At 36.6% G+C, this 25,821-nt stretch overlaps 1 protein-coding gene across 8 annotated transcripts in view; it reads right to left on the reverse strand.

Moving 5' to 3' along the window:
- NALCN (sodium leak channel, non-selective) overlaps positions 1–25,821 on the reverse strand; it is a 351,429-nt gene that overhangs the window by 258,997 nt on the left and 66,611 nt on the right. For 7 of the 8 annotated variants that reach the window (XM_007960806.3, XM_038007863.2, XM_038007864.2 and 4 more), the window contains exon 7: positions 22,741–22,895. In XM_007960806.3, the coding sequence (XP_007958997.2) occupies positions 22,741–22,895 (155 nt within the window). Of the gene's footprint in view, positions 1–22,740; positions 22,896–25,821 lie in introns of those variants that run through there. The other variant, XM_038007867.2, reaches the window with a different exon arrangement.

The following is a 25,821-nucleotide window of genomic DNA, read 5'->3' on the forward strand; positions in this document are numbered from 1 at the left end:
CTCCAAATATTCTATGTAAACATACGTATATACCCATATGAAAGTGAGTATCAAAGTCAAAAATGTCATAGATTAAACTCATAATAATGTTATCCTGGAGACACTGGAGAGGGGACAGGAAGTGCAGATAATCATCAAAAAGACTTTGCTGTCTTAATAGTTTAAAGAATTAAAATATTTCTTATGTAGTTGAGTTTTCTTAATTCAAGAAATATATGAACTGTAAGGCAAACACTCTTTATTACTAAAGTTTTACTTTACAAATCAAACATGGAAAAAATAAAATATCAGTTCTTAGATTAATTCATTGTCTGGGAAAACTAGAGGTTTATAGGATTTTTTTTTCTAATGAATTTCTCTTTTAAAAACCTTTGTATTCATTAACTGGATATCATTTCATAGGGTGTATTTGTGTGGGTACATATGAGTATATCCGTGCATGTGGAATATAGGGAATTCACACAGATCTATAACTGTGTGACTGGCTTGCAATGTGCAAATCAACTGATAATGCACAAATATATATATGATATAAAGTATGTCAATATGAATAATACAGATGTGTGAATGATAATGTGCAAGTTATTTGACAATGCACAATATACATTTTTACGTATGTAACATACACATGCTAGGCTAAGCAGTGTATAACTTAAATCAGTACAAAATTCCTTACTTTAAAGTATATGTTTTTATATTAATTCCAAAAGAACAGCCATTTTAAAAATGCTTCCAGTTTATTAATTCAATATTTTTAAATAGACTAACAAAGAAATCATCTGGTTAATGCTTGATGTGCTTTTCATTTGAAGTCTAATATCTTAGCAGAAGGTTGGACTTGATGATCTCATATGTTTAGTTTCAGCCCTAAGGTTTATCATTTGTGATTTAAATAGAAAACACTTGTTTTAAACTATTATAGAAGTATTGAAAGTAATTTAATTAAAAAATCTCTAAGTATACTTTTTTTCTTTTTTTTTATGGAATCTCACTCTGTTGCCTAGGCTGAAATGCAGTGGCACGATCTTGGCTCACTGCGACCTCCGCCTCCCGAGTTCAAGCAATTCTCCTGTCTCAGCCTCCCAAGTAGCTGGAATTACAGGTGCCCACCACCATGCCTGGCTAATTTTGTATTTTTAGTAGAGATGGGGTTTCACCATGTTGGCCAGGCTGGTCTCGAACTTGTGACCTCAGGTGATACCACCATCCTTGGCCTCCCAAAGTGCTGGGATTACAGGCATCAGCTACCGCGCCTGGCCCTAAGCATCCATTTTTAAGTAACACTCATTTTGTTGAAATTACCTCAACAAAACAACAATCATGACTTACCATCATTAACATCTTATTATCCAACAATAATATGATTTTATTTCATGTATGCATACTTAAAATAGAAAATTTACTATTAATTGTATCAGTATATAAAACAGTCAATTTGGAATAGGAGGTAGAGACTTATGAATAATGAACTTGCCAAGTTTCTTAGCTTAAATAACTCATAATTACAGACCTCAGCCATTTGTATTAACTAGAATAAATGTTTCAGCATTGTCAAGATTTGCCAAACAAATTACAAATTTTATGGCATAATCTGTTGACATTACCAAAAAATCTGTACTGAATTAGATACGTGAACAACACAATGCAACTCTATTAATACAGCATAAGTACATTAAGTTCTTAGATTCTATTTCCACAGGTCCCCTGCTATAATTCCATCTTCTTCAAAATTTATTTTAACATTGTATTTCCTCAGTGCATGATTATTTTACAGTCAACCACTTTTAAAAATTAGCCTAATCCAAAGAGCAGAACAAGTCTCACATGTGAATCTTATCCTCCGCCTACAGCCTCAACATAGTACGCTCAATTATTGGTTAGAATGTATAACCTATACAAATAGAGGTTTTATAATGGAATCCAGTAGGGAAGAAAAAAATAGGTTTCATGACCTTCCATGCATTCAGGATAAGACAGGGAAACAGTCACATGTACTGACATGTAAATTATGAATTTATTCAATCTCATTTCCTGGAAGGCAAATAATGTGGACTGTGTCTGAAGACTTGTGTTTGGAAAATAAGGTATTTTTTCAAATGGGCAACTTTTCTTCTGCTGTTTCGTTGTACAGTAGTACAGGAGTTACTGAGATAGGTTCCTCTACGTAGAGAGGCATTGAATAAGCAGAATAAACACCCCATCACCCAGAAAACGATGGGAAGCAACGTTTAACCTAGTAGTAATTTCACAAGACATTAACATTCACAAAATATGCATTATTAGTATATTTCTATTTAAGTATGCAACCAGAGGGTAAAAGAAATTTACTATGAAGGTTAGAATGGCTTATATACTCCATAATTGTATGACGTTTGGTCACCGCCAATTCGAATACTTTGAGTCCTCATAACATATCTCAACCGGCTTGTAGAAGAGTAAATGAGAAAAACAACTCATACTACTGAGCAATAGTATTTAACACTGATGAAAGCAAAAACTATGTCAATCAGCTAACATTTTAGCGGGTTTCTCTTTTGTAAAAAGAACAACAGAAACACTAAAACTTTGTTAACACCAGAATTTAAAATATTTTATCAGGTTACATAATAAATATATTTTAAGTACATTTTGTTCCCCAACAACTTCAGTTTTTAACAATTGTCATTGGGCTTGCTATCCTTTTCCTTAAAGGATTAAACTTCTGGACAAGCTGGTTCCTGGCAACACCAAAACTCCACCTGTCTGTTCATAGCTTCTTGGTGGCTTAAATCCATACAGGGTTGATCAATTTGGAATACTATCTTCCACATGGTACACACTACAGATAAAGTAGCAAATAGGATGACTTTATGAAATATCTCAAACGAGTGTATAAACAGAAATGACCAAAGGAACTTCCACTTACCAACCTAGTACACTTGAGCTGCAGGAGCCAAAACACTGAAGGGTTTCTCGGCATATTAAGTTTGTTGGCCTAGGTGAAAGTACCTCTCCAGTGCTTGGCAATTGCACTGAATGGATGTTGATTTTTCTCCCCTTATTACAAAAGTTAATGGTCACTGTAAATCACAACGATTCATAAATCCTCTTGGATCTTGCCCCTTACACAAAGCAGCCAGCTGCTGCCCCTTGATTTTGTACTGTCTGCCATCAAGACTTTCTTCCCAGGTTCCATTTTCAGGGGGCAAAGGACCTCTTAAGCACTCCTCAAAGGTCAGCAAAATGTGCTTTTCCTCAGCAGCTGCTTCTTCCCTTTGTTCATCATCCAGGCTAGTGCTAGCTGCTTTCTTATGGCTGATTTCCTTTTTATCCTCTGCAGACTAGTCACAGACAGCTGCAACCTAATTAACCCCTCCAGGTGTCTCCTTTTAGGTTTAAACGTGGTGTGTGTGGCTAGGAGACAAGATGGTAAGAATATGTAAGAGGTGTCTTTCATTATTTTGACTCAATTTCTGTTCCTTCTGGCCTCATTTCATAGAGCTTTATTAATGTTACCACCACCAAAAAAAATTAGCACAAAGTATTCCTTTTTAAACTGATTAACAGAAGAAAACAGTTTAGTTTTAGAAATTTGCTTGAGACTTGAGAGTTCAAACTCTGTTAATGCCTCAGTTATCTTTTGTTATTAACGTAATTTAGATTTTATTTTGTTTTTTGTTTCTGCCTACAAGTTTCCTTTTTTACAAAAACTAAACAGCAAACCTGTCTGACAATTTACTTCTTGAAATCTAGCACTATGTTTTAAGCTAGACAAAAATTTAAGTACACAATTGGAGTTCTAAAACTTGAAACAAGTCAGCTCTTAATAAGGTAGATAATCAACTTATAAGCAAGAATAAATTTGTAATCAAATGAAAATGCAATGCCATCCATCTCAGGTTCTGTATTTGTACTTACCTGGTACCTGCCTTCCAGTGGTAAACATAGTGCCTAACATCTAGTAGATCTCAATAAATATTTGCTGAATGAATAAATGAGTGAATGAATAAATTTAAAACATTGCTCAGAGATGTGACTGCACATGTCAGGTTTTCCAAAACACTCCTGGTCTCAAAAATCCCAACAAGTGCAGAATACTGGTTGAGAAAACTCTACTTCCCAGATGACTATCTCAGTCTTCAGAAATGCTGATGACACAATCTAGGGCATTGATTTAGAGTACAAATTTTTAGCTGGAATGATTTGCATCTAAATCCCTGACTTGCCATTTACATTGTGGGTTTAGGTAGCTGCTTAATGTCATGACCCCCCGGTTTTTTCTTTGATAAAATGAGGGTTTTTCAATGATATGTTGCCATATAACAAACCACTGCAAAATATGGTGGGTTAAAGCATCTGCTATTTATTGGCTTGTGGTTCTGTGAAGGCAATTTGGGCTAGGTGGGTGATTCTTCTGCTGGTCTCAGCTGGGTCTAACAGGGCCAAATAGTCTGAGAAGACTTTGCTCAGAAGTCAAGCAGCTGGGGCTGGCTGACCTCAGTTCTCCACGTGGCCTCTTATCCCCCTCTAAGCTAGACTGGGCTTCTCTCCATGGTCATCTTGGGGCAGTACTCAGATAAATAAGAGAGATAGCCGCAGGGCCTCATGGGACCTTAGTTCCAAAACTTGCACAATGCCACTCTGCCATTATCTCAAGGGGAAAGAAAGTTATAGACATCAGATTTAAGGGGAGGAAAAATACATTCCACCTCTTGATGTAAGGGAGGCAATGTCACATGGCAAATGGATTATGTATCCAGGAAAGTGAGGATTCTTACTCTACCCTTGCAAATAATCTACTAGACAAAGTAATCAGTGGGTTATTTAAACATTAAAAGTGCTATCAATGATAGCACTTTTGCATGTTTATTGTATTTTAACAAATGATGGTTTATCATATTTAAATAAATGATAGTTTATTGTATTTTTATTAGTTTTTTATAAATATAATTATTTTTCTCCTTGTCTTGCTCATTTTCAAGAAATTTTTCTAGCTAAAACATTGGGGGATGATATTTAGTATTTTGATTCTATTTTTTAAAGCAATTTCTTTAACCATTCAGACTCATACTTCCATTTTAAAGAATACTCACTGATTAAATTTAACCCAGATTCAGTGGATTTTATGTCTAACCTATTATCCATTCTTCAAAAATTCCTTACTTAAATTGAATGACAGATTTCAGGAACATAGCCTGCGTATTTGTGAGAGGCAGCAGAAAGGAGGTGACTTTCAGGGATATACACATCCCAGCCAATCTTTCTTTTAAAATTTTGTGTTTAGAGTTCAAGGAATATTGAGTCAGGGAAAGAGGGCCAGAACTGGATTCTCATAAATCTAGACAAAATTAGAGATGTGTTGTAGGTTCTGAGCCTCCTAGGGTAAAGACTGCAAAGGATTCTAGGCAGCTGTGGGAAGACAGAATCAAAAAAGAAGCTTGGGCTGAGTGGTTTTTTCCAACCTTTATTCTAGTCTGGGGGTTGGCTAACTTTCTGTAAATGGACAGATGGTAAACATTTTAGGTTTTATGGGCCTCTGGATTTCTGTTGGAACTACTGAACTTTTCTGCTGTTGGAGAAAAGCAGCCACAGACCATGTCTAAACAAATAGGCAGGGAGTTGCAATAAAACTTTGTTTACAAAAACTGGCGGTAAGCAGGATTTGACCCACTGGCCATGGTTTGCTGATCTCTGCTCTAGTCAGTTGTAAATACACAGATTCAGCATTGCTTTTACTCTTTAGAAGTCCTGCCAGGACAAAGAATCTCAGCTTAGAAATACCTTTGCTGGTAGTATCTCAAAGTACTGCAAGAAATAGTAAAATAGTTTTAAACATTTTATTTCCAATGAAAGTCTCCATGTATGGGAGAATACACCAGTGAACGCAGCATATACTAGCAGAGTAAAATGTGAGTGCTGTATTTTTTTTTCTTATTTGAGACAGTGTCTTATTCTATGGCCCAGGCTAGAGTGCAGTGGTGTGATCTTGGCTCATTGCAACCTCTGCTTGCCAGGCTTAAGCCATCCTCCCACCTCAGCCTCCCAAGTAGCTGGGACCACAGGCATGCACCATCACACCCAGCAAAGTACTGTATATTTTAAAACTACATTGTATAATCATGAGTGTTTTGCCAGACTAAATGGAGGTAATCTAAATCTAATGCCATGGAACGAATATAGACATGGGTTTGTCTCCTATTTGTCCCACTTTCTATCCGTGTGACCCTATGATTACTTGCTCTATAATTCATTAATTTATTTACTTAATTATGTATCTAGAAAAGCTAATTATAATCAGTTAAATATTGAGACCTCATTAGGTGTGAGGAGAATAGTCTAATTTAGTCTTCTTATGACACTCTGAGATATGTACCATTTTTATCCCTATTTTACAGGCCAGAAGAGGTTAAATAACTTGTCCAACATACCCCATCTAGTAAGATGCAGACTATGTCCTGAAACCAATTCCTTCTTTTATCTGGATAGGACCATCCACAGAATACTCACTATTGTAGCGCTGCCCCATGACAGGTGAATATAATTGTCACTTAGTCCCGTCTCTGTCCCTTAAGAGCTGCTTCTGTTCTCTGTATCTCAACATCTGTACCATTAGAATGAGTTAATAACATGTCACACCTGGGTTTGATCACACCTAGGTGACTTTCCTTACATACAATGTGAGGATCCCAAGTATCTTTACAGGAAGGCTTCTTTCAGTTCAACTTCAGTTTGGTGTCAAGACTTACAGCTAGTTTTTAAGTGAAATAATATATCTGTATGCACAAATATAGGTTATTGTTTTACTGGACATAAGACAGTAAGAATTACCTAGGACAATTTACTTGTTTAATATTTAGGTAATTCTGAATTAGGGTTTTTATTTCATATTTTGCTTATTTGCTAAAGTACTTCTATGGAAGGTGAAAGCATTTGAATATTTGCTGCAACTGATATTAAGAAGCTTAAGCACCCCAAATCTTAATCCACTGGAATTGTTCTCAGTACTTAATAATTATCATTGCTGATTTGCAGTCTTGTCTCATTCTCTTGCTCTCTAATTTTTTTGTCTTTACACAAATTAACTGCTGATGTGTTGTCTTCCCAGGCTGCACAGAGGCTGGCATAACTATTCAGCAGCAAAAAAATAATAAAAATAATAACATGAAAATAGAATATTTGTAAAATTAAAAATTCATGGAAATACTAAATTTTAAGAATTAATGCTCAATTAATAAAATGCATTTATATAGGAGTATAAAAATACATATAGAATATAAAATCATAGATACATCATATCATAGAAAAGAAAATGGCATCATTACATGGAAAGTCTAAAAATATAAAAACATAGGCCAGACATGGTGGCTCACATCTGTTATCCCAGCACTTTGCGAGGCTGAGGTGGGCAGATCACCTGAGGTCAGGAGTTCTAAACCAGCCTGGCCGAAATGGTGAAACCTTGTCTCTAATAAAAATACAAAAATTAGTTGGGCATGGTGGTGTGTGCCTGTAATCTCAGCTACTTGGGAGGCTGAGGCACGAGAATTGCTTGAACCCTGGAGGAGGAGGCTGCAGTGAGCTGAGATCATGCCACTACACTCCAGTCTGGGTAACAGAGCAAGACTCTGTGTGTATATATATGTGTGTGTGTGTGTGTGTGTATACACACATGGGTTTTAGGTCAATGTGTTGGACTATGCTTATTTAGACACCTTTCTCCTTTATCCTCCTCAACCTATGCCAAACCAACACAAGGAAATAGATAAAAAGAGAATAAGTTCTGAATGTATAAATTATCTCCAAGCTACATGAGCAAACCATCCAGCAGTCAGAGAGTTTGGGAGAATATAAAATCAGAGTTGTGAGCAGCATCTGAAGCCAAATGGCTCACAGAGGTACTTGGAGTCAATATAAATCTTCAGGGCTTCTGGGGCCCAGTAGGGAGAGGAGTTGGGAGGCACCTAATACAAGACAGGAGGTTGGAGCTGAGGTGTCTCTACAATACTGAGAGTTACATAGGATTGTTCTGCATTTTATATGGACTGGAAGAACCCTGGCCTCCAGCTCAGGAAAAAAGCAGAATGTTGCTTGACTTCTGTCCAGATCCAAGAAGGGCAAAAGAGTCTCCTAAGAGAAGTCAGAATCCAAGACTTGGGCCAACTGAAGTGTGTGGTCTAATTTTACAGTGCCCCCAAAATGCAAATAGTTCAAGGACCTCTCCTTCCCTGATATGGTTTAGCTGTGTTTCCACCCAAATGTCATCTTGAATTGTAGCTCCCATAATCCCCACATGTCGTGGGAGGGATTCAGTGGGAGGTAATTGAATAATGGGGGCGGGGCTTTCCTGTGCTGTTCTCATGATAGTGAATAACCCTCATGAGATCTGATGGTTTTATAAAGGGCAGTTTCCCTGCACAGGCTCTGTTGCCTACCCCTATGTAAGATGTGCCTGCCACCATGTAAGACATGCCTTTACTTCTCCTTCATCTTGTGCCATGATTGTGAGGCCTCCCCAGCCACGTGGCACTGTTAATCTATTAAATCATTTTCGTTATAAATTACCCAGTCTCAAGTATGTCTTTATTAGCAGCATGAGAACAGACGAATATATTCTTTATGCCTCAAAAGTAACACGAGTATCAGTAAGAATGGTTGATATCCATGAAACTGCAGCAAACACAACCCCAGTCATAGTTCAGGCCAGAGTACCCCTGAAAAATGAGCTCATAGCCAGTGGAAATGAGTTCATAGTCAATATTATAAACCACACAAGAAAATGAACTATTATAAAGGAGAGTTAGGAAATATGGACGGATTAGAAACAAATTCTAAAATAAGCATGTTTAAAATGGTTGGCGAGATGAAGAAAAGATTAGAAAGAAAACAGCAAGAGCAGGAATCTCAGATAAAAGAACAGGCAGATTTGAAACAGAATTAAATAGAAATACTAGGTATAAAAATTACAGATGTTGGAATTGAAAATTCAATAAATGGCAGACTAGACACACTGAGAGAAAATTAAGAGTTCAGCAAATAATTTGAACTTGAAAATATGTAAACAACTCCTAGAGGGATGGAGAATGATAGAAGATTCCTTGTGCATCCAATTGAGGATCCCGAGTGTAACCTAGGGTCCCTGGGTTTTTGGGTACACACTATGAAGAAGTATCCACTTTTAACTGCTGCCCATTGAGTTTCTATTGTTTAAAAACATTCTAGGATGAAGCCAAGTCCCTGCAAAACAAATAACAAACACACAAAAAACTGGTCCCAGGCATCCAGGGATGCCTGAGCTGGAGATGAACTTTGGAGACCTCTTCGCATTACCATACTAAACGCCCTGTCCAGGGAAGAGCTTATGTGTCATTTTCTGTATAGGCAACATATGAAGAAGCATGAACAACAGCTGTGTCTGCCTGCACTCCATCTCTGCATATAGTGACTCAGCTAAGCAGCCCCCACAAAGCCCTGTTTTCACCTGTGTTTGGGGAGGCACTGCTTTGGGAACTATCTCCAGTGTTCTACTTACTTGTTGCCAGTAATGAAATCCTCTGGTTAAATCCTCCTTGGTTGTGGTCATTGGACTGCCACCTGCCAAGCAACTGAACCCACCCATTGTGTGGTAACACGAGGATAAGTCAAGAAAATAGAGGGAAGTTGGAAAGCATGATTTAAAGACATGGAGGATAGAATAAGAAATATATGATAAAAACCAATATTAATCAATATTTCAGAAAATAAAGAATAGAGAGAATGGAGAAGAGAGCTGATTTGAGAAACCTTCCAGAATTGAAGAAAGGCATAAGTCTTATATGCAGAGAATGAGTTCACAGTAGATACAAAATAAAAATCCATGCCTAGGCATAGGATACTAAGAGCGTAAGACAGCAAAGGCAAAGCGTAAATCTTAAAAACTACCAGAGGAAAATAGATATTTTTAAAAAAACGCAAATTCACAAAACCAAATTAAAAAAAAAAGGAAAGTCTTAAAATTAGACCTACAGTAGGCTTGCTATTGGCAGTAATAGATTCCAGAATATAACGAAAATATTTCAGGTTTTATGTCCAATCAATACCAAAGGAGAATTCTGTACTTGTTGAAGCTAATTATAAAAAATAAGATAAATTAAAGCCATTTTCAGAAAAAGTACACAGAAAGCAGAAATATTTAGCCAGGTACAAAATGAAGGTGGCACGCTTAATCTATGCTACTGTAGATCTTGTTTAACAAAAGCAAAAATAAAAATGTAATTCTCTAAAGATTATTTTGCATTACCAGAACTAATAAAAACATTTGTTTCAGAGGTTAGACAAGTTACATAAATGTGAGAAATAAAACAAATGGGAGAAGTGAGACTTGCAGCAAATGTGGAGTGCTTACGCTTCACTTTAACAAAGTCATAGTAAAAAAAAGTTTGGAAGCAATGTATGTACACACGCACACAGTCAGACAGGCATGCCTGCATCCAGCACATGGCCGTAAGAACTACAAGTTAATGATCCATCCTTTCTTCTGAATTTATTTCACCTTCCTTTCTTGTTTTATTTTAACATCTCTGTTAGAGGTATATTCTATTTTCAGTACCTATATAGAGTAAGTGCAAAATAACTGTTTGTTGAATATATTATTTATATTGTTTATGAATACATCTCATTCTTCTGCTTACTGTAAGAAAGCATCTCATATTCTTTAAGAATGGTTACATTCTCAGAAAAATAGAAATACATCTCACTTTTCTACTTATCTAAAAACAAATCTGATCAATAATAATCTTTATAGTAGCAATTGTGGTAGTGGTTGTTATTTTTGTTTTAATGGTGGCAGCTTATATTTATTAGCCATTCATGATTTATTCTAATATGTTTATTTGTTTTAATTTTATTTAGCATATTTAAGTTATTATATTTAGCATGTTTTAGTATATTTAGAATACTTTGCTCTTGTGATTCCAGAACCCCAAGGCCTAAGGGAGTGAGAGCTGAGGGCTAGGGAAGAATAAAGGAGAAAAATGGATAGGCTCTCTCCACTGTCCAGTGACTGCTCAGGATGACCAACTTCTTTTTCATAGCCCACGTGGCTCAGGCTAGAAGCACTTTGTCAAAGGCTGGGGGCTTTCTCTCCAGAGGAGGAGGATCTTACCTCTTCGGCAGGGTTTTGGCTAAGCAGGGCTCACAGCCGGAACATGGAAGCCCCTAGAATGCCAGGGTCAGGTCTTCATTAGCCTTAAGGTAAGAGCTGTGTTAGGGCTTTCCTAAATAACACTATTATTATTTTTTGCTCCAACTGATTAGTTGGTAAAACTGATTAGATTTCATAGAGTGTCCAGGAAATTATGTTCTACGGGCTGCTGTCACCAGCAGAGAAAGTTTCCTTGACTGTCCATACACAATTTCCAAGCTAGTCTATTCACATTTGTTCCACGTGTGTATCTGGCTTAACGGAGAAGTCCTACGTTCAAACGAACAGTGAAATTAGAGCCTAGAGTTGTATTTGAATTTGACTTAAATTTTCAATTACTAAATTGCTGCAGAAGGATGATTTTTTAAAAGGCAATCTATCAAATATAAAATTCTCATAAATAAGATCAGTCAGTCCTCAAGTATATACCAAGTTCAATGAGAGTGAGAAAAGATATCAAAAGAAGTGCCTGAGGCTCTGCTCCCACCTGAGGCAACTGGATCTAATGAACTCATCCAGAAGATAAGGGTAAAACACACACAGGCATGCATGTGTGTGCACACATGGTGATGGGACACATGTAGAATGAAGTAATGAAGTGTCAACTTTGATGCACAAACCTTGCTATCATAGTTCGTATAGAAGGGAGATGAGTGCTACTGGCAGATCAGGGAAACTTATCTAAGTAGGTCCTGAAAGGTGAGTCATAGGTGATGCGGGGAGCAGGAGAGAGGCATTCCAGGAAGAATGGGATGAACACATACATTCAAGAAGAGAATGGACTGCCGGTGTTCAGAAGAGTACAGAGTACAGAATACGAAATGCCTACATTATTTTTTCCTTCAATATTTATGCATATTGAAAAAGAATACCTTGTATTTTAAAAAATTCACTCACGCAATAAGGGCAGGACTATGAATCCTTATCATCTTTTTAAAAAAGCAAACAACCAGCTATCTATTGTATTAAAAATGTGCATATCCTTTCACCCAGAAATTGTTTCTGGGAATCTGTTCTAAAGCATAATCATACACGAACACAGAATGTATATATGCCTGTATTCAACACAGCGTTACTTATTGCAAGGAAAGATTGAAAACCACTTAAATGTCTATCAGTAAGGGAAGAATGGAAAACATTTTATAGCATACCATGAAACTTACAAAGAAGGAAGAAGAAATGAGAAAAGGAAGGAAGAGAGGGAAGGAGGGAGGGATTTATATATGGCAGAATTTGTTACTTTCTTAAATCATTAAATCTGTTACATTATTGAAGTATTACTTTTGCAACTTATAAATGTTTAAAATACAACCATAAAAATGCTAATTTCTTGGAATCCACTAGATATTTTCAATGAACACTGTCTTCTATGTATAACATAAAGTAAATCATCACTTTATGTCCTCCAAAATTTACTTTTACAATTTCCTTTCACTGTCTGATGAAAAACTCCCCTAGTCACTGTCCTTTCTCATCCATTCAACAAGAACTCCTAAACATCTTTCACCAGACAATGCACATCCTTATTTTTAAAAAATCATGCCTGCAATTTCTGCTTTTAAACTCCTTTCTTCCTAACATTCTAAATAATATCTGGACATCTAATTTCAGTTTAAGTAAGTCTGTGACCCTGTTTGAGAATCTGATAAACCTAAAGATAGTACCTTTAAAAATCCTGAAGCACACATTTCATGTAACCTAGGGGCACTTATGATTCAAGATACAGGGATAAAACCCCTTGCATTTGGCTAAGGGTTTTCACAAATATTCCTCATAGGATGTTTCTTGATCTTGTCCTAGACGCAACAAAAATATGTCAGGTTTTCCTTGTTCTATGATAAAGGAATTTTTATCAGAGAGCAAATATAGAATTATCATAGATGAAGCCCTTTTAGTTGAATTATATTGCCTAGGGTCTCTCTTCCATATGTGTTTTCATAAAAATCACTAAGTAATTCCTATGCGAACAGTAAACATCAAGACAAATGCATCAAAAACAACCCTTTGGTGTTTTTTTCTGAGAGCATGATAAATCTCAATTACATATTTTACAAATTAGTCTTTACTGTGCTTTTTCTTTTATGACTACAATAAAAACGTACATTCTGTAATAAATCATGGTTGTAGATATATAACTTTGTTTTCTATTCATTTGTAAAGTTCTCATCTGATATCACATACAGTAGCATGAAATATAGTTTAATATTTAACTCTGATGAATCAATTTTTAGCAGCAGCATCAACAAAGTTCAATTTACATCCCACTATAATTTGAATAAAAGTAATTTTCTTTCATGATATTTTATGTCCATATTTAATATCAGATGTAATAAGAGACAAATGATAAAAATATTAGAATACTAATAGAAAAAGATATAGAAAGTTATTTCAAAGTCAGGTAAATCCTGTGTTAAAACTAAAACACTGGACTCATGTAAGTGGATTCATTGTCAATCCTATTTCAGCAAGATACAGGGGTAGTCCAAAGCACAGAACTCCACCAGTGATGAAAATAATAACTGATATTTCTAAATCAATATTTAATAAAACTGATTTATGACCCACACAGGGAGCTGAGTCCATAGCTTATAGTCAATACTACCCAAAGTCAAAGAAGAGAAACACCACAAAAGAAAATAACAGTTACAATATATTTCTCCTTGCAAAAAATACCAGTCCCAAATTTCAATACCCATAATTATGTTCTTCAGAAGTGAGTTGGGAATATAGGAAATCTAGCAGACTCATTCACCCTTTACGTTAGTTTTCTGCATTTTCTCGAAAGGCCCAATTAATTTATTGTTGCCAAAAAAAATTCACGAAGATTTCAAGTCATCATCTTAAATTTGTTCTAAGTATCCAAAATCCACATTTTAACTCCTGTGGAGCTGATAACTTGTAGTTTTCTTATCTAATATTTTAAGGAGGATACATATAGAAAAGCTTTATGATTTTTTTTGTAAAGAAACTAATATGGTAAATATGCTTTATGTCACATTCTGATCAAGAAATTAATGAATGTGGATTTCCAAAATCTTCTTAGATAAATTTGCTGGTTAATTTGTGATAATTTAGAAAGCAAATTTAAATATTCATATCTCAAAGCAAAGAAAGTAAATTCAAATACACAGGAGAAATTAATGCATGTAGCTATAAATTACATATAGCAAACACATGGCTTATCATAGCATTTTGAATTTAGTTCAAATAAGCATAAAACTCACTAAAATATACCAAATAGCATATTTTCTTTTGCTTGCTAAGTTCTCTTCCACATCTCTAGCCTATGTTTACCATCTAATTTTATATCAAAAGTAGTATTTACTCATTTTTTTCTGGCTTTATCTCTAATCCTTGCCCAGATGTTTATAGCTCAATAGCTTATAAAACTGCATTGCCTCCCAGGCATATTCTTTAATATTTATATGCTTTCATTTAACTAACATGTATTATGCACCAACTCTCTGTCCCACAGAATACAGAATACAAGGGACTAGACTTAACGCCAGAGACCAACCCCTTAAGGGGCCATCAGTTTGCAGTGGGCGTCACACTCCTTCACATTTACTCTTTATTTATCTGTTTATTTTATTTTATTCTATTTTATTTTATTTATTTATCTATTTTGAGACAGAGTCTTGCTCTGTTGCCCAGGCTGGAGTTCAGTGGCTCAATCTTGGCTCACTGTAACCTCTGCCTCCTGGGTTCAGGCGATTCACCTGCCTCAGCCTCCTGAGTAGCTGGGATTACAGGCACCCGCCATCATGCCCGGCTAATTTTTGTATTTTTTAGAGACGGGGTTTCACAATGTTGCCCAGGCTGGTCTTGAACTCCCGACCTCAGGTGATCTGCCTGCCTTGGCCTCCCAAAGTGCTGGGATTACAGGCTTGAGCCACCGCGCCCAGCCTACATTTATTCTTTTGTCTAAGACTTGTCTAAAGACTTCAGGACAAGAGGGTGGTCACCATGTTGCAGGATATGCTACTATGGCAGGTCACTATTTTGGAAGATGTGTTTCTTCCATCATCATAATGACACTTTATAATGGACCAGGTGTCCTGACAAGCCACAGGAATGAAGGTTACTCATGGTCGACCTCTTTGGTAACGTAGTAGTTTGTAGACCAAGAGCACAGGCTTCGGCCTCAGCACACAGGGCAGCAAGACTTGGCTTCCAAATGCAGCTGGTGAGAGGCTCTGGGCAAGTACATTTTTACTTATCTCGTTCTCCTCACTCATCAGTTGAGGGATAATGATACCTCATGCGCTTATTTGGAGGATTAAAAACACAATGGATGGAAAACCTTTTCACTGGTGCTAGACACATAATACGCAATCAATAAATGATAACGACAGTTGTCCTAAGTAATGACAGTAATTACAAAAGTAACAACAGTCGGTTGGACAATTAGCCACCATAAGAACATAATGTTTATTATTTCCTGGCTTTACCTTCGACGTTTGTATATATAGAATAGGCAAAGTGATCCACCATATACAGCTCGTGTAGTGTTAAGGGCGTAAGTTTTATGTCTTTTCTATTAGTTATTTTCAGAATGTCTTGATTTATAGCTTAACATGCTTGTGGGCTTCCTCTGATATCAGCTGTTTCAGTTGAATTTCATTTATTCTGGATTTTTTTGAAAATGGGCTTTTGTCATTTATTCTGATGATTCTAAAGACTAATAAAAAATGCATGACAGCGATTTACTTCCTAAGTGACTTTCCAGGATGAGTTTTATCATCCAATGATATTCGTTTGGTTGTTTAGTCCAAACTGAACATGTTTTATTTTTTACCTGACTGTATAATGAATGAAGGGTTCAAACTACCACCTGAATAGTTTTGTTCTCATCTTTTGTACCAAATGTTTTACTTTTTAAAAAAATGTCATGACAAGGAATCGCCAGTTCGATGGTGTTTGTTTGCTGTGATTTCTTTCCCACATACGATATATTTTGTGTTGCTTTTTTTCTAACTGGCACATCACCTCTGTTTGGACAATGGTCTTCTCCACTAGCGTTTCACTAAAGGGAAATAATACTAACATTCTACTAGAAAATTAAGAATAAAACTAAGCTTTGCAAGTTATTTTTGAATTTTCTTCTTAATTAAACACTATTTTGAGTTGTAAGATGGTTTGGTGGAAACAGCAGGTATGGTGGACATCTGCAAATCCGGAGAAGTGAGTTCAGCCTGCCTCTGCCCGGAGTTCTCTGTAACTCTAACCCCGCTCACTCTGACTCTCAGATCCCCACCTGTGCCGGTGAAACACATGACTGCATTATCTGTTCCAGCTCTAAACTTCTGTAATTTCACATCCAGTGTTATTACAGAAAATCACAGAGTTGCCTCTTTTATGTCTCAGCTTGTATGTCTCATATGTTTATGAACAAGTGGGAACAGCAGAAGTAAGAACTGAAAGTGGGGTAAGTATTCAGAAAAGGGAAGGCAAATTTTCTAAATAGGGTGAGTTGCTGTGATTTTGTGTAACGTTGACAGTGTGGCTTTTAGGATGTTGTCAATCCCCAAACCTTTCCACTGTATGATTCCTACCCACCTCGCCACACATACTTCAATCATGGAAGCTCAATGTCTGCTAAATACGTTTTGTGATTTTGCAAGATGTCCTTTAGATTATGTCTACTCCTCAGGAAGCTTGGAACATGGGGAATGTGTGATATCTTGAGTCCACAGGCTAATGTCTTAGTGGGGATGAGTTCGTTGGGGGTCCTTAGGAAGGAGCTATAGGAAATCTAGCCAGAAATAAAGATGGAAAAGTGCATAAATGGAAGAAAGAGACAGAAATAACCAGTATCTCAGTCGTCGCATGGCCCAGGGAATTAGAGAAGGTCAGAAAATAAATCACTTAGTGCTGGAGCCCGTGCGTGTCACAGCATGGCTGTGCCTTCTGCTCAATGCCCCAGCCGGTGCTTTACTTAGGCTCTGTGGAAGGAGGGCCTGTTGAAAGGCTGCTGAAAGGGAGAGGCTCAAATCCAGGGGTCACAAATTTGAATGTATAGGGATAAATAAATAAAATTAAACATATGCATGATGCTTCATCAAACTGTAGAAAATTCAGTGACACAGGCTAAATGTTGATCAGATTCTAGAGAGACTGGTACAAGCACAGAAGTGAGGACATTTGTGAGAGTGGAGAGGAATAATTGATGAATAAAGACCAAACACCACCAAAAAGTTGCCTTCTAGAATGCTAGTCACTGATTGGAATAAAATGAAATGGGAGACAGGAGTTAACATAGGCAAGAGGCAAGGTTAAGAACACCATGCCCTGACAGGGCGCGGTGGCTCACGCCTGTAATCCCAGCACTTTGGGAGGCCAAGGCGGGCAGATCATGAGGTCAAGAGATTGAGACCATCCTGGCTAACACGGTGAAACCCCGTCTCTACTAAAAATACACACACACAAAAAAAATAGCCGGGCATGGTGGCACGCACCTGTAGTCCAAGCTACTTGGGAGGCAGAGGCAGGAGAATCGCTTGAACCCAGGAAGCAGAGGTTGCAGTGAGCCAAGATCATGCCACTGCACTCCAGCCTGGGCGACGAGTGAGACTCCATCTCAAAAAAACAAAACAAAACAAAACAAAAACACCGTGCCCATGCCCCAGTGCCTCTCCCTTGCATAAGATACTGAAAAACCTGCATAATGTCTATAAACAAAGGGAATCAGATCAGATGTTGTGTGTGAGTGTGAAAACATCTATGTCTTGCCCTCCCTTATTATTAGGCCATTTTCCCTCAAATAACACAGAGATACATTCATATTTTGCCCATGCATCTCAATTTCTAGCTCATTCTGTGTTTGTTCTATGCTACACAGTACTCTAAGTGTAGTTTCTCAGTTGCTTTTTACATTAACTCTATAAAGTAGGTCTATCACTTACCCCATTTCCTAGATGGGGAAATTGAGGCCAGAGAGGTTAATTACTTTCCTAAGGCTGTCACACTAATATAAAGTGGAGTCATGATCTAAACCCCAGGGCCATTCTTTTGAATAATTGTGCTTCAAGCAAACTTTACCACAAAGGAGTCATGTGCCCCTATCAGTTTTAAGCATGCTACAGCAAACAGCATAACTCTATTCAGAGGTTAAAAAATACACGGTCTGTTACTTTTCTTTTGAGAACTATTATCAAGATTTAGAAAGAATTGATTCCAATATTATTACTCATATTGAAATGATTTTTTGGGACATGGTCATAGATAACATTATTTGGATTTTTGAGTTATTTCTAAAGAAAGTAATTTTTGAGTTTATCAAACTTTCTCATGACAAGTATGCATATATCTCTATTATACATTCCATATATTGTATAAATGGTACTTTTTTAACTGCTAAGTGTGAATGTTGAGAACATCAACATCATTATGCTATCTCCCCCATTTTTCATCTTATCTCCTCTAGATATTCATAATTTGTAATATTTACATTGCATTTTGTAAATCCTACAGTTGTATTAGCTTTATTCTTACAACAAATGGATACTAGAGACTAGCTCATAATAAGAAACTCTTGATTGGCTAAATGTTTTCAAGAAGATTTCATGCAAAATATAGTCTCTATGTTCTTGCCTCTTCAAAAATATTCAGAAAGAGCTTGACCCATTCTTTCCCTAAATAATTTGTAAGCATTGTGCCATTCCATTCCAGAGTTACATATTGACATGAAGTTTCAGGCCTCTCTGATGTACCTCCTTATAGCTAACTTGACCTTTTTTTTTTTTTTTTTTCTGGATGCCTAATGAATGTTTTCTTTAGCTTTGATTTCCAACAATTTTACTAAGATGTGTCTCAGTGTTGACTGTTCTATGTTCACTTACTGAGACAAGTTGTATCCTTTGAACCTGTAATTCAGTGCTTTGCTTCCTGCTAAGTTTTTATGAGTTATATATCATGATTTTTTTTTTTGCTTTAAAAGTACCTCAAAGTACTTTTTTATAGACATGATCCTCATTCTTTTCATTATGACTCATCTTTGAAATAAATTTTATTAGACCAGATATCTGTCACTCTTTCACTTTGGGGAGGAACAGCGTAATATTGCAGGATAGTACAATGGACAAAAAGGTGATGTTTCCCCCAAATTCATTTGTTGAATTTTTAACCCCCATGGTGATGCTACCAGGAGGTAGGAACTTTGGGTGTGATTAGATCATGAAGGTGGAGCCCACATTAATGATATTAGTAACCTTATGAAGGAGGTTCAAGAGAGACCCCTTACTCCTTCTACTACATGAGGACACAGTGAAAAGGTGCCATTCTATGAACCAGGAAGTGGGCCTTCACCAGGCATGAAATCTGCTGCTGTCGTGATCTTGGACTTCTCAACCTCTAGAACTGTGAGAAATAAATTTCTCTTGGTTATGAGACACTGATTCTATGACATTTTGTTATAACAACCAAAATGGACCAAGATGGAATTGAAGGTTTTAAAAATATAGTTGTGTGTGTATGTGTGTGTTTTTTTAGTCCATTGTTTCATAACTCTACATGCATATAAATTAACCACCTGAAGAGCCTTTAAAAGCCATCTATTCCTTGGATAGCTCTAAGGTTGTGATTTAATTGACATGAGGATGGTGCTTGAGAATCTGTGTTTTAAAAGGCTCCCCAGGTCATCCTAAGTTATAGTGGCCATGAAAACCTTCCATTTAGCTTTTATCCCATTCTAGCAAACCCAGATCAGCAGTGCTGGGGCCCATCACAAAGCAGTTGTGTCCCCTCCACTCTATCTCCCCACCAACTGCTTGCAGAAATGAGGGCCTCTGCTTTGTGATGCTGCATGGGGTCCTGGTAAGCCTCCACAAATATCAGCCTTTCCCTGATTCAAAATATGAGATGGTTCTGTTCCTCCAGGAACATGCATTATCTTAGAATATTGCTATGCTGCTGGTGCTGTCTGAGATCCACAGTAGGCAGAATCCGCTCAGGAAGTTTTCTGTTAGACACCCAGTCCTGTGATGTGGTTTGTAGTTACAGTTTTTCAGAGTTCTTAAATATGAAAATTTCATTCCTGTTTCTCAGTCTTCTGGTTATTTGGATGATTTTGGAGACACAAAAGGGCAAAAAATGTCTTTACTTTTCAATCTTACAACAGGGGGTCCTTGTCATTTTTTCTATTCCATGACTCTGGCTTTTAATATATTTTAAAATTTGAATTTTTCAACATCATCAGTGTTACATCTCAATGAGACATAAAGCTACTTATGCCAGAAATTTTATAAGTGAATTGAAATTCATGTTTTGAATGATAATTTGATTAGTAAGAAAAGGAAATGGGCTCCTTTTTAACTAATCATAATTACTTATATATTCAAGTAATTAGCCAAATTCATATGCATAATTAGGCACCTAATTATGTTTTAAATTCAAATTCATGTATGAAGAGATGATCACATGTGTCTAATAAAATATTTTATTTTCCTAATTTTGGGCAAAACATTGTCTTTTGTTTCCATAAGAACTTTTAAATATAGTAGTTTGTGTATCTACAGAGATACACAATATCAGGAAGTAGCTATCAATTTCAGTCTAAATTACAGTGACCATTTAAAAATGTTTTGGTTATGGTACAAGATCAACATTTCATTATCTAACAATTAGTCATACAGTGATGACGAATTCAATCATCATTTGGGAAAAATAAGCAAACAGATGAAATTAAGCCTGTATAGAAAGGAAGGAGTCATGAGGAATAATGAATACCGCCAACAAAAACAGACAAAATCAGGGAAAAGAACAACAACAAAACAACTTAATTCTCTATTGTGGCTCTACCTCCTCACACAAACATGCCTGGTTACCAAAGAATTCAAAAGGACATACACTTTGTTGAGCCTATTAGTAAATATTTATGGAAGCCTCCCTGTGAGCCAGGCATAGCCCTGTGCCCTGGAGACTTGAAGATGAAAAGATGCACTTCCTGTTTTCAAGGAGCTTAAATCCTTGGGAGATAAATTAACAGTACAGCTATAGTAAGATAATTGCTTTAGTAGGGGGCGACTGCCTCCAAGGCAATTTCCTTCTAGAATTGGTCCTCTGGAACCAGCACACTACAAGGAGACTTTTTCTCTCAAACAGAGATTCCACTTTATATTAAGCGAAGCCATTGTAAGTCAGAGTGAAGAAAGGTGAATCAACTTGAATATAATGCTGCATTTGGAATTTGGGTACAATCGTTGCATTAATAATGGTGAGGGTGTGATGTGCTTTAGCTACATGATTTTAAAAAATTGGAGGATATTTTCTGTAAGGGCAACCTTAACCCTGGGATGGTGATCACTCTCCATAGAAGACATGGATACACTCAGTCTCTAAAAGAAAGAGCTGCAGACTCTGATAAGGCATGCATTCTAGTCATGACCAGCTGTTGGAATTCCTGAAGCTTATTCCACACAGCGTATCAGCCTATACATCTCGCCTCCCATACCACATCTGTGATTTCTTTCTCATGCCTAAAAGTTATTGGTATAATTCATAACGCCTCTGTACTTTTGAGACAGGAGGGAAGGATTTAAGATCAATTACAAAGCTGGATAAGCTTAAGAGAGTATAGCAAATTGAAATTGCTTCACATCAGTTGACTTCTGGATTTTTATGAAATAGGAGACAATATTATTGGTCAAAAGAGATGGAAGAATGCCATCTAACTATAATGCTTAAAATCAAATATGAGGAAATATTAAAATATAAAGATGAAAACTTGAGATGTCATTTGCAAAACTGAACTTAAAAAGATAACATCAACCCACATTCAGCACTGTATTCTATACAGAAGCTATAACTTTATGGTTCAGCGTGTAGGCCTGAGACTTGAAGAAAATTTAGTTTAAAAAATTACTCTGATAACAATTCTCAAGGCATAAAATACTTGTTTAGAATTACACATTATTTGCTTTAATAATACAATATGTGCAACTTGCATGGAATTATAATAAATACAATGATATCAACTAAATGGCAGATGCTAAGTTCTTTCATTATGTATGTAATAGTACATTTTAGGACTTAATAAGGCAAGTCAAGAAGAAATGTTCACATTTGAGTAACTAGTTTTCATGCACAAGCATTTCTCATACATTTATTACATAGTTGATACATACTCATTAAGTAGTTCATTAATTGTCTTCTAATCAAGGAGCACTTTTCAGCTCTAATGTACTCATCAATACTTAGTATTATAGTTTTAAAGACTTACCTCGCCTATTAGGGTATAGTTACATAGGAAAGGAAACCAAATTTTGTTTATCTTTGAGTCAACAACCCAAAACCCTGTTCAACAAACAAATATTTTTAAATGCTATTATTAAGAATCAAAATAGTTAAAAATGAGAGATCTGTAACTCCATATAAATACTGCTGCCTATATACATATATAACATGTATGCTATGCACTATAGGGTAGAATATGTTACAAAATAGGCATAGAATTAAAATTTATATTTGTATTTCTTCTATATGACAGCCAGTCAAAATATTAGTATCGATTATTTAATTATTCTGTCCACTTCATAAACATCATAAAATAGAAACTTAAAACGTATTTTACCAGTAAGACAGACCTATCTCATTAAAGCCACTGTAGCCCAGCTCTTGCCTGCTAAGTCCCAGATCTTCAAGGTCCATGCATTTAAATCCAGGTGGGCACTGGTAGCCTTCTTCTAGCTCTGGTGAGCAGTGTGTGTCTGGAATAGCTAAGCTATTCCAGGTTACATTCCTGTGAACAACACATGAAAGTGTTAAGACAATTTCAACAAACATAAATGTTGATTACAATGAATAATGTGATTACTCTTCATTAATAGCTACGTATCTGGCCAGGTGAGGTTGCTCATGCCTGTAATCATTGCACTTTGGGAGGCACAGGCAGGAGAATCCCTTGAGCCCAGGGGTTCGAGGTTGCAGTGAACTATGATCATGCCACTGCACTCTAGCCTGGGCAACAGAGCAAGACCTTGAAAGTTGAGAGACCTCTCTCTTTCTCTCTCTCTAACAGTACAGCAAAGAGTGTGTGTGTGTGTGTATATGTGTGTGTGTGTGTGTGTGTGTGTGTGTGTGTATATATATATATATATAGAGAGAGAGAGAGAGAGAGAGAGACATTGAGAGACTTTCTTTCTCTTATGTTGTAGGTACCAAATAATTGATGACAAGCATTGTTGATGAGGTTCATAGTATTTGTACCACACACTCTGAAACATAGAGTCAGGTCAGAATGAAGTGAAGATGGATCATTTGGCCTACATATAAGAACGAGAAATGAAGAGATATACGTGATGTGTCTGTCTAAAATCATATCTTTCTGGCCCACCGAATTGTGGTAACTGGTAATATATATATGAGACCTTGAGAGACTCTCTCTCTCTCTCTCTCTCTCTCTGATGTTATTTGCAAAATTGTGTATTTGTATCTGAATATAGTTTTAAGATTCATAATTCACAAATGATATTCATAACATTAATTACATATTAAACATTCTCAACTGATATGTCATTCATCCCCACAATGGCTCTTCACAAGAATACTATTACCATGATGGTTTTGCCATTACAGACTGAGACCCAGATAAGCAAAGGAAGGAATTTTTCTACAGATTTGCAAAGAATGTTGACTTGTCTGAGGATTCATTGTGATTCACAAAATCACAATGAGAAGGTGTCTCAAGGTCTTGCTCTGTGGCCTTGTCTCACTGTGGGTACAAATTTTACTTCCCCACTTCTAAGCAATGTTGTATGATGAAAATCATTTTCTGTGTGGTACAAATACTATGAAACTCATCAATGATACTTGTCCTTCTGAGTGTTGGAAGGTGTCTAGTTTAGAAAGAATCAGATAAATAAGGAGAAATGGAAGGAACTCAACGAATCCCATAGGAAAGAGAGATTATGAGGTGATTTAGTGATATCTCTAGGAATATTAGAATCCTTTAGGTGGATAATGACATAACCCATTTTTATCTTTCTTAGGAATAGGCTGGATATCAACTTGATATAAAGGATTTAGATATGCAATGGCTTTCCTGACAGCAAATACAGATAACATAGGATTGCTGACTGTAGACTCTCATTCTGGGTTGACGTTAAAAATGGGCCACAAATAGCTGCTATCTGAGGTAGCCCACACGGATTGTGCAGAGGACAAAGTCTGGGGTAGATGATTTCGGAAGCCTTCTAAACCCATGATTGCGTTACACTCATTTCCTACTACATCAAAGTTTCTAGGAATTTCTTAAATAGAGAACAACCCTAAGACAGCCTCAGTCACGTCAGTTTATGGCCAAATTGAGGTAGACTTACTGGGTGACTCTTTTTCCTTTAACACCTTCTTACATTCAGTTGCTGCTTCTATCCCTTTTATAATATGCTTTTTCTAAAGTCTGACACCTAATTGTGCAATCCCTTAGCTATTTGCTGCCACCACGCATATACACACGTACATAGTTTTATACACACATACACACACACCATGCCTGGTGATATTTGCCTACTTCTCAGACATAAACAAAGCTCCAGAAACCTTACCCATGATTCAAACACCCTAAGCTATTCCTTTAGGGTTCTGCCCTTTGTTCACAGCAGGTGAGCTTATCTGTTTGCTGGTGTCAAGAAGTAAGTCGTTAAATCATTGCTCCCTCTAGTCATATTTTAAGCTGGTCCTTTGGACCCCATCTGCAAAACCCAAGGGAAAGGCTCTAATTGTGGAAATTACCACAATTGGGGTGGGTCAGAAAGATAAGATTTTAGACAGACACGTCGTATATATCTCCCCATTTCTCACTCTTACATGTAGGCCAAATGATTCACCTTTGCTTCAGTCTGATCTGACTCTGTTTCAGAGTGTGTGGTACAAATACTATGACCCTCATCAACGATGCTTGTCGTCAATGATCTAGCACCTACAACATAACAGTAACATGGTAAGGAGACTGGGCTTCTGAGTTTCAGAGTGAGGCTTTCTGGGATTGATCCCAGCTCTGCTATTTACTGGTTGTGTGACTTAAATAAGGCTCTAAGGGCCTCTAAGCTCAGTTTCCTCATCTGTAAGGTAGAGAGAGTAATCATAATTAAAAGCAAAGCTTGTGTGAGGGTTAAGTAAAGCAAACCAAGTAATGCACTTTGCATAGCACCTAATGTGTTGCAAATACTGTACTCAGTACATGCTTGATCTAAATGATTATTAATCATTACAATAATACAATGTAGCATAAATCCCAGCATGTAAAAACAGAACAATAAAGATTTGTTAAAAGAAGAGAAGAAACTTTGGCATGTTCATAGAACTATGCAGCTAAGAGATACTTTAGATCACCTAGTTCTTCATTTACTCTTGATGGCAAAGTGAAGTTCAGAGAGGGAAGAGTCTACTAGCCCATCAAAATTACATATATTTTTAATTCCAAATACTTTTACAAATACAGTAGCAGAAATGTCTATGATAACACTCTGTCTACATGAAAAAGTTAAAAAAAAAAAAAAATCACCTTGCAGGTATTTGGAGAAGAAATTGGACTTTGGAGCCAATCTTTGTGGGTGTGAGTTCTGACCCACTTATTACATGTGTGACTTAAGCATGCTTTAGTTTTCCAATCTATAATGGCGTGAAAATGTCTACCTCATAAGCCTGGGGTGAGATGTAAGTATTTA

This window comes from Chlorocebus sabaeus, chromosome 3, assembly GCF_047675955.1.
Source record: "Chlorocebus sabaeus isolate Y175 chromosome 3, mChlSab1.0.hap1, whole genome shotgun sequence".
NCBI classification, from domain to species: Eukaryota; Metazoa; Chordata; class Mammalia; order Primates; family Cercopithecidae; genus Chlorocebus; species Chlorocebus sabaeus.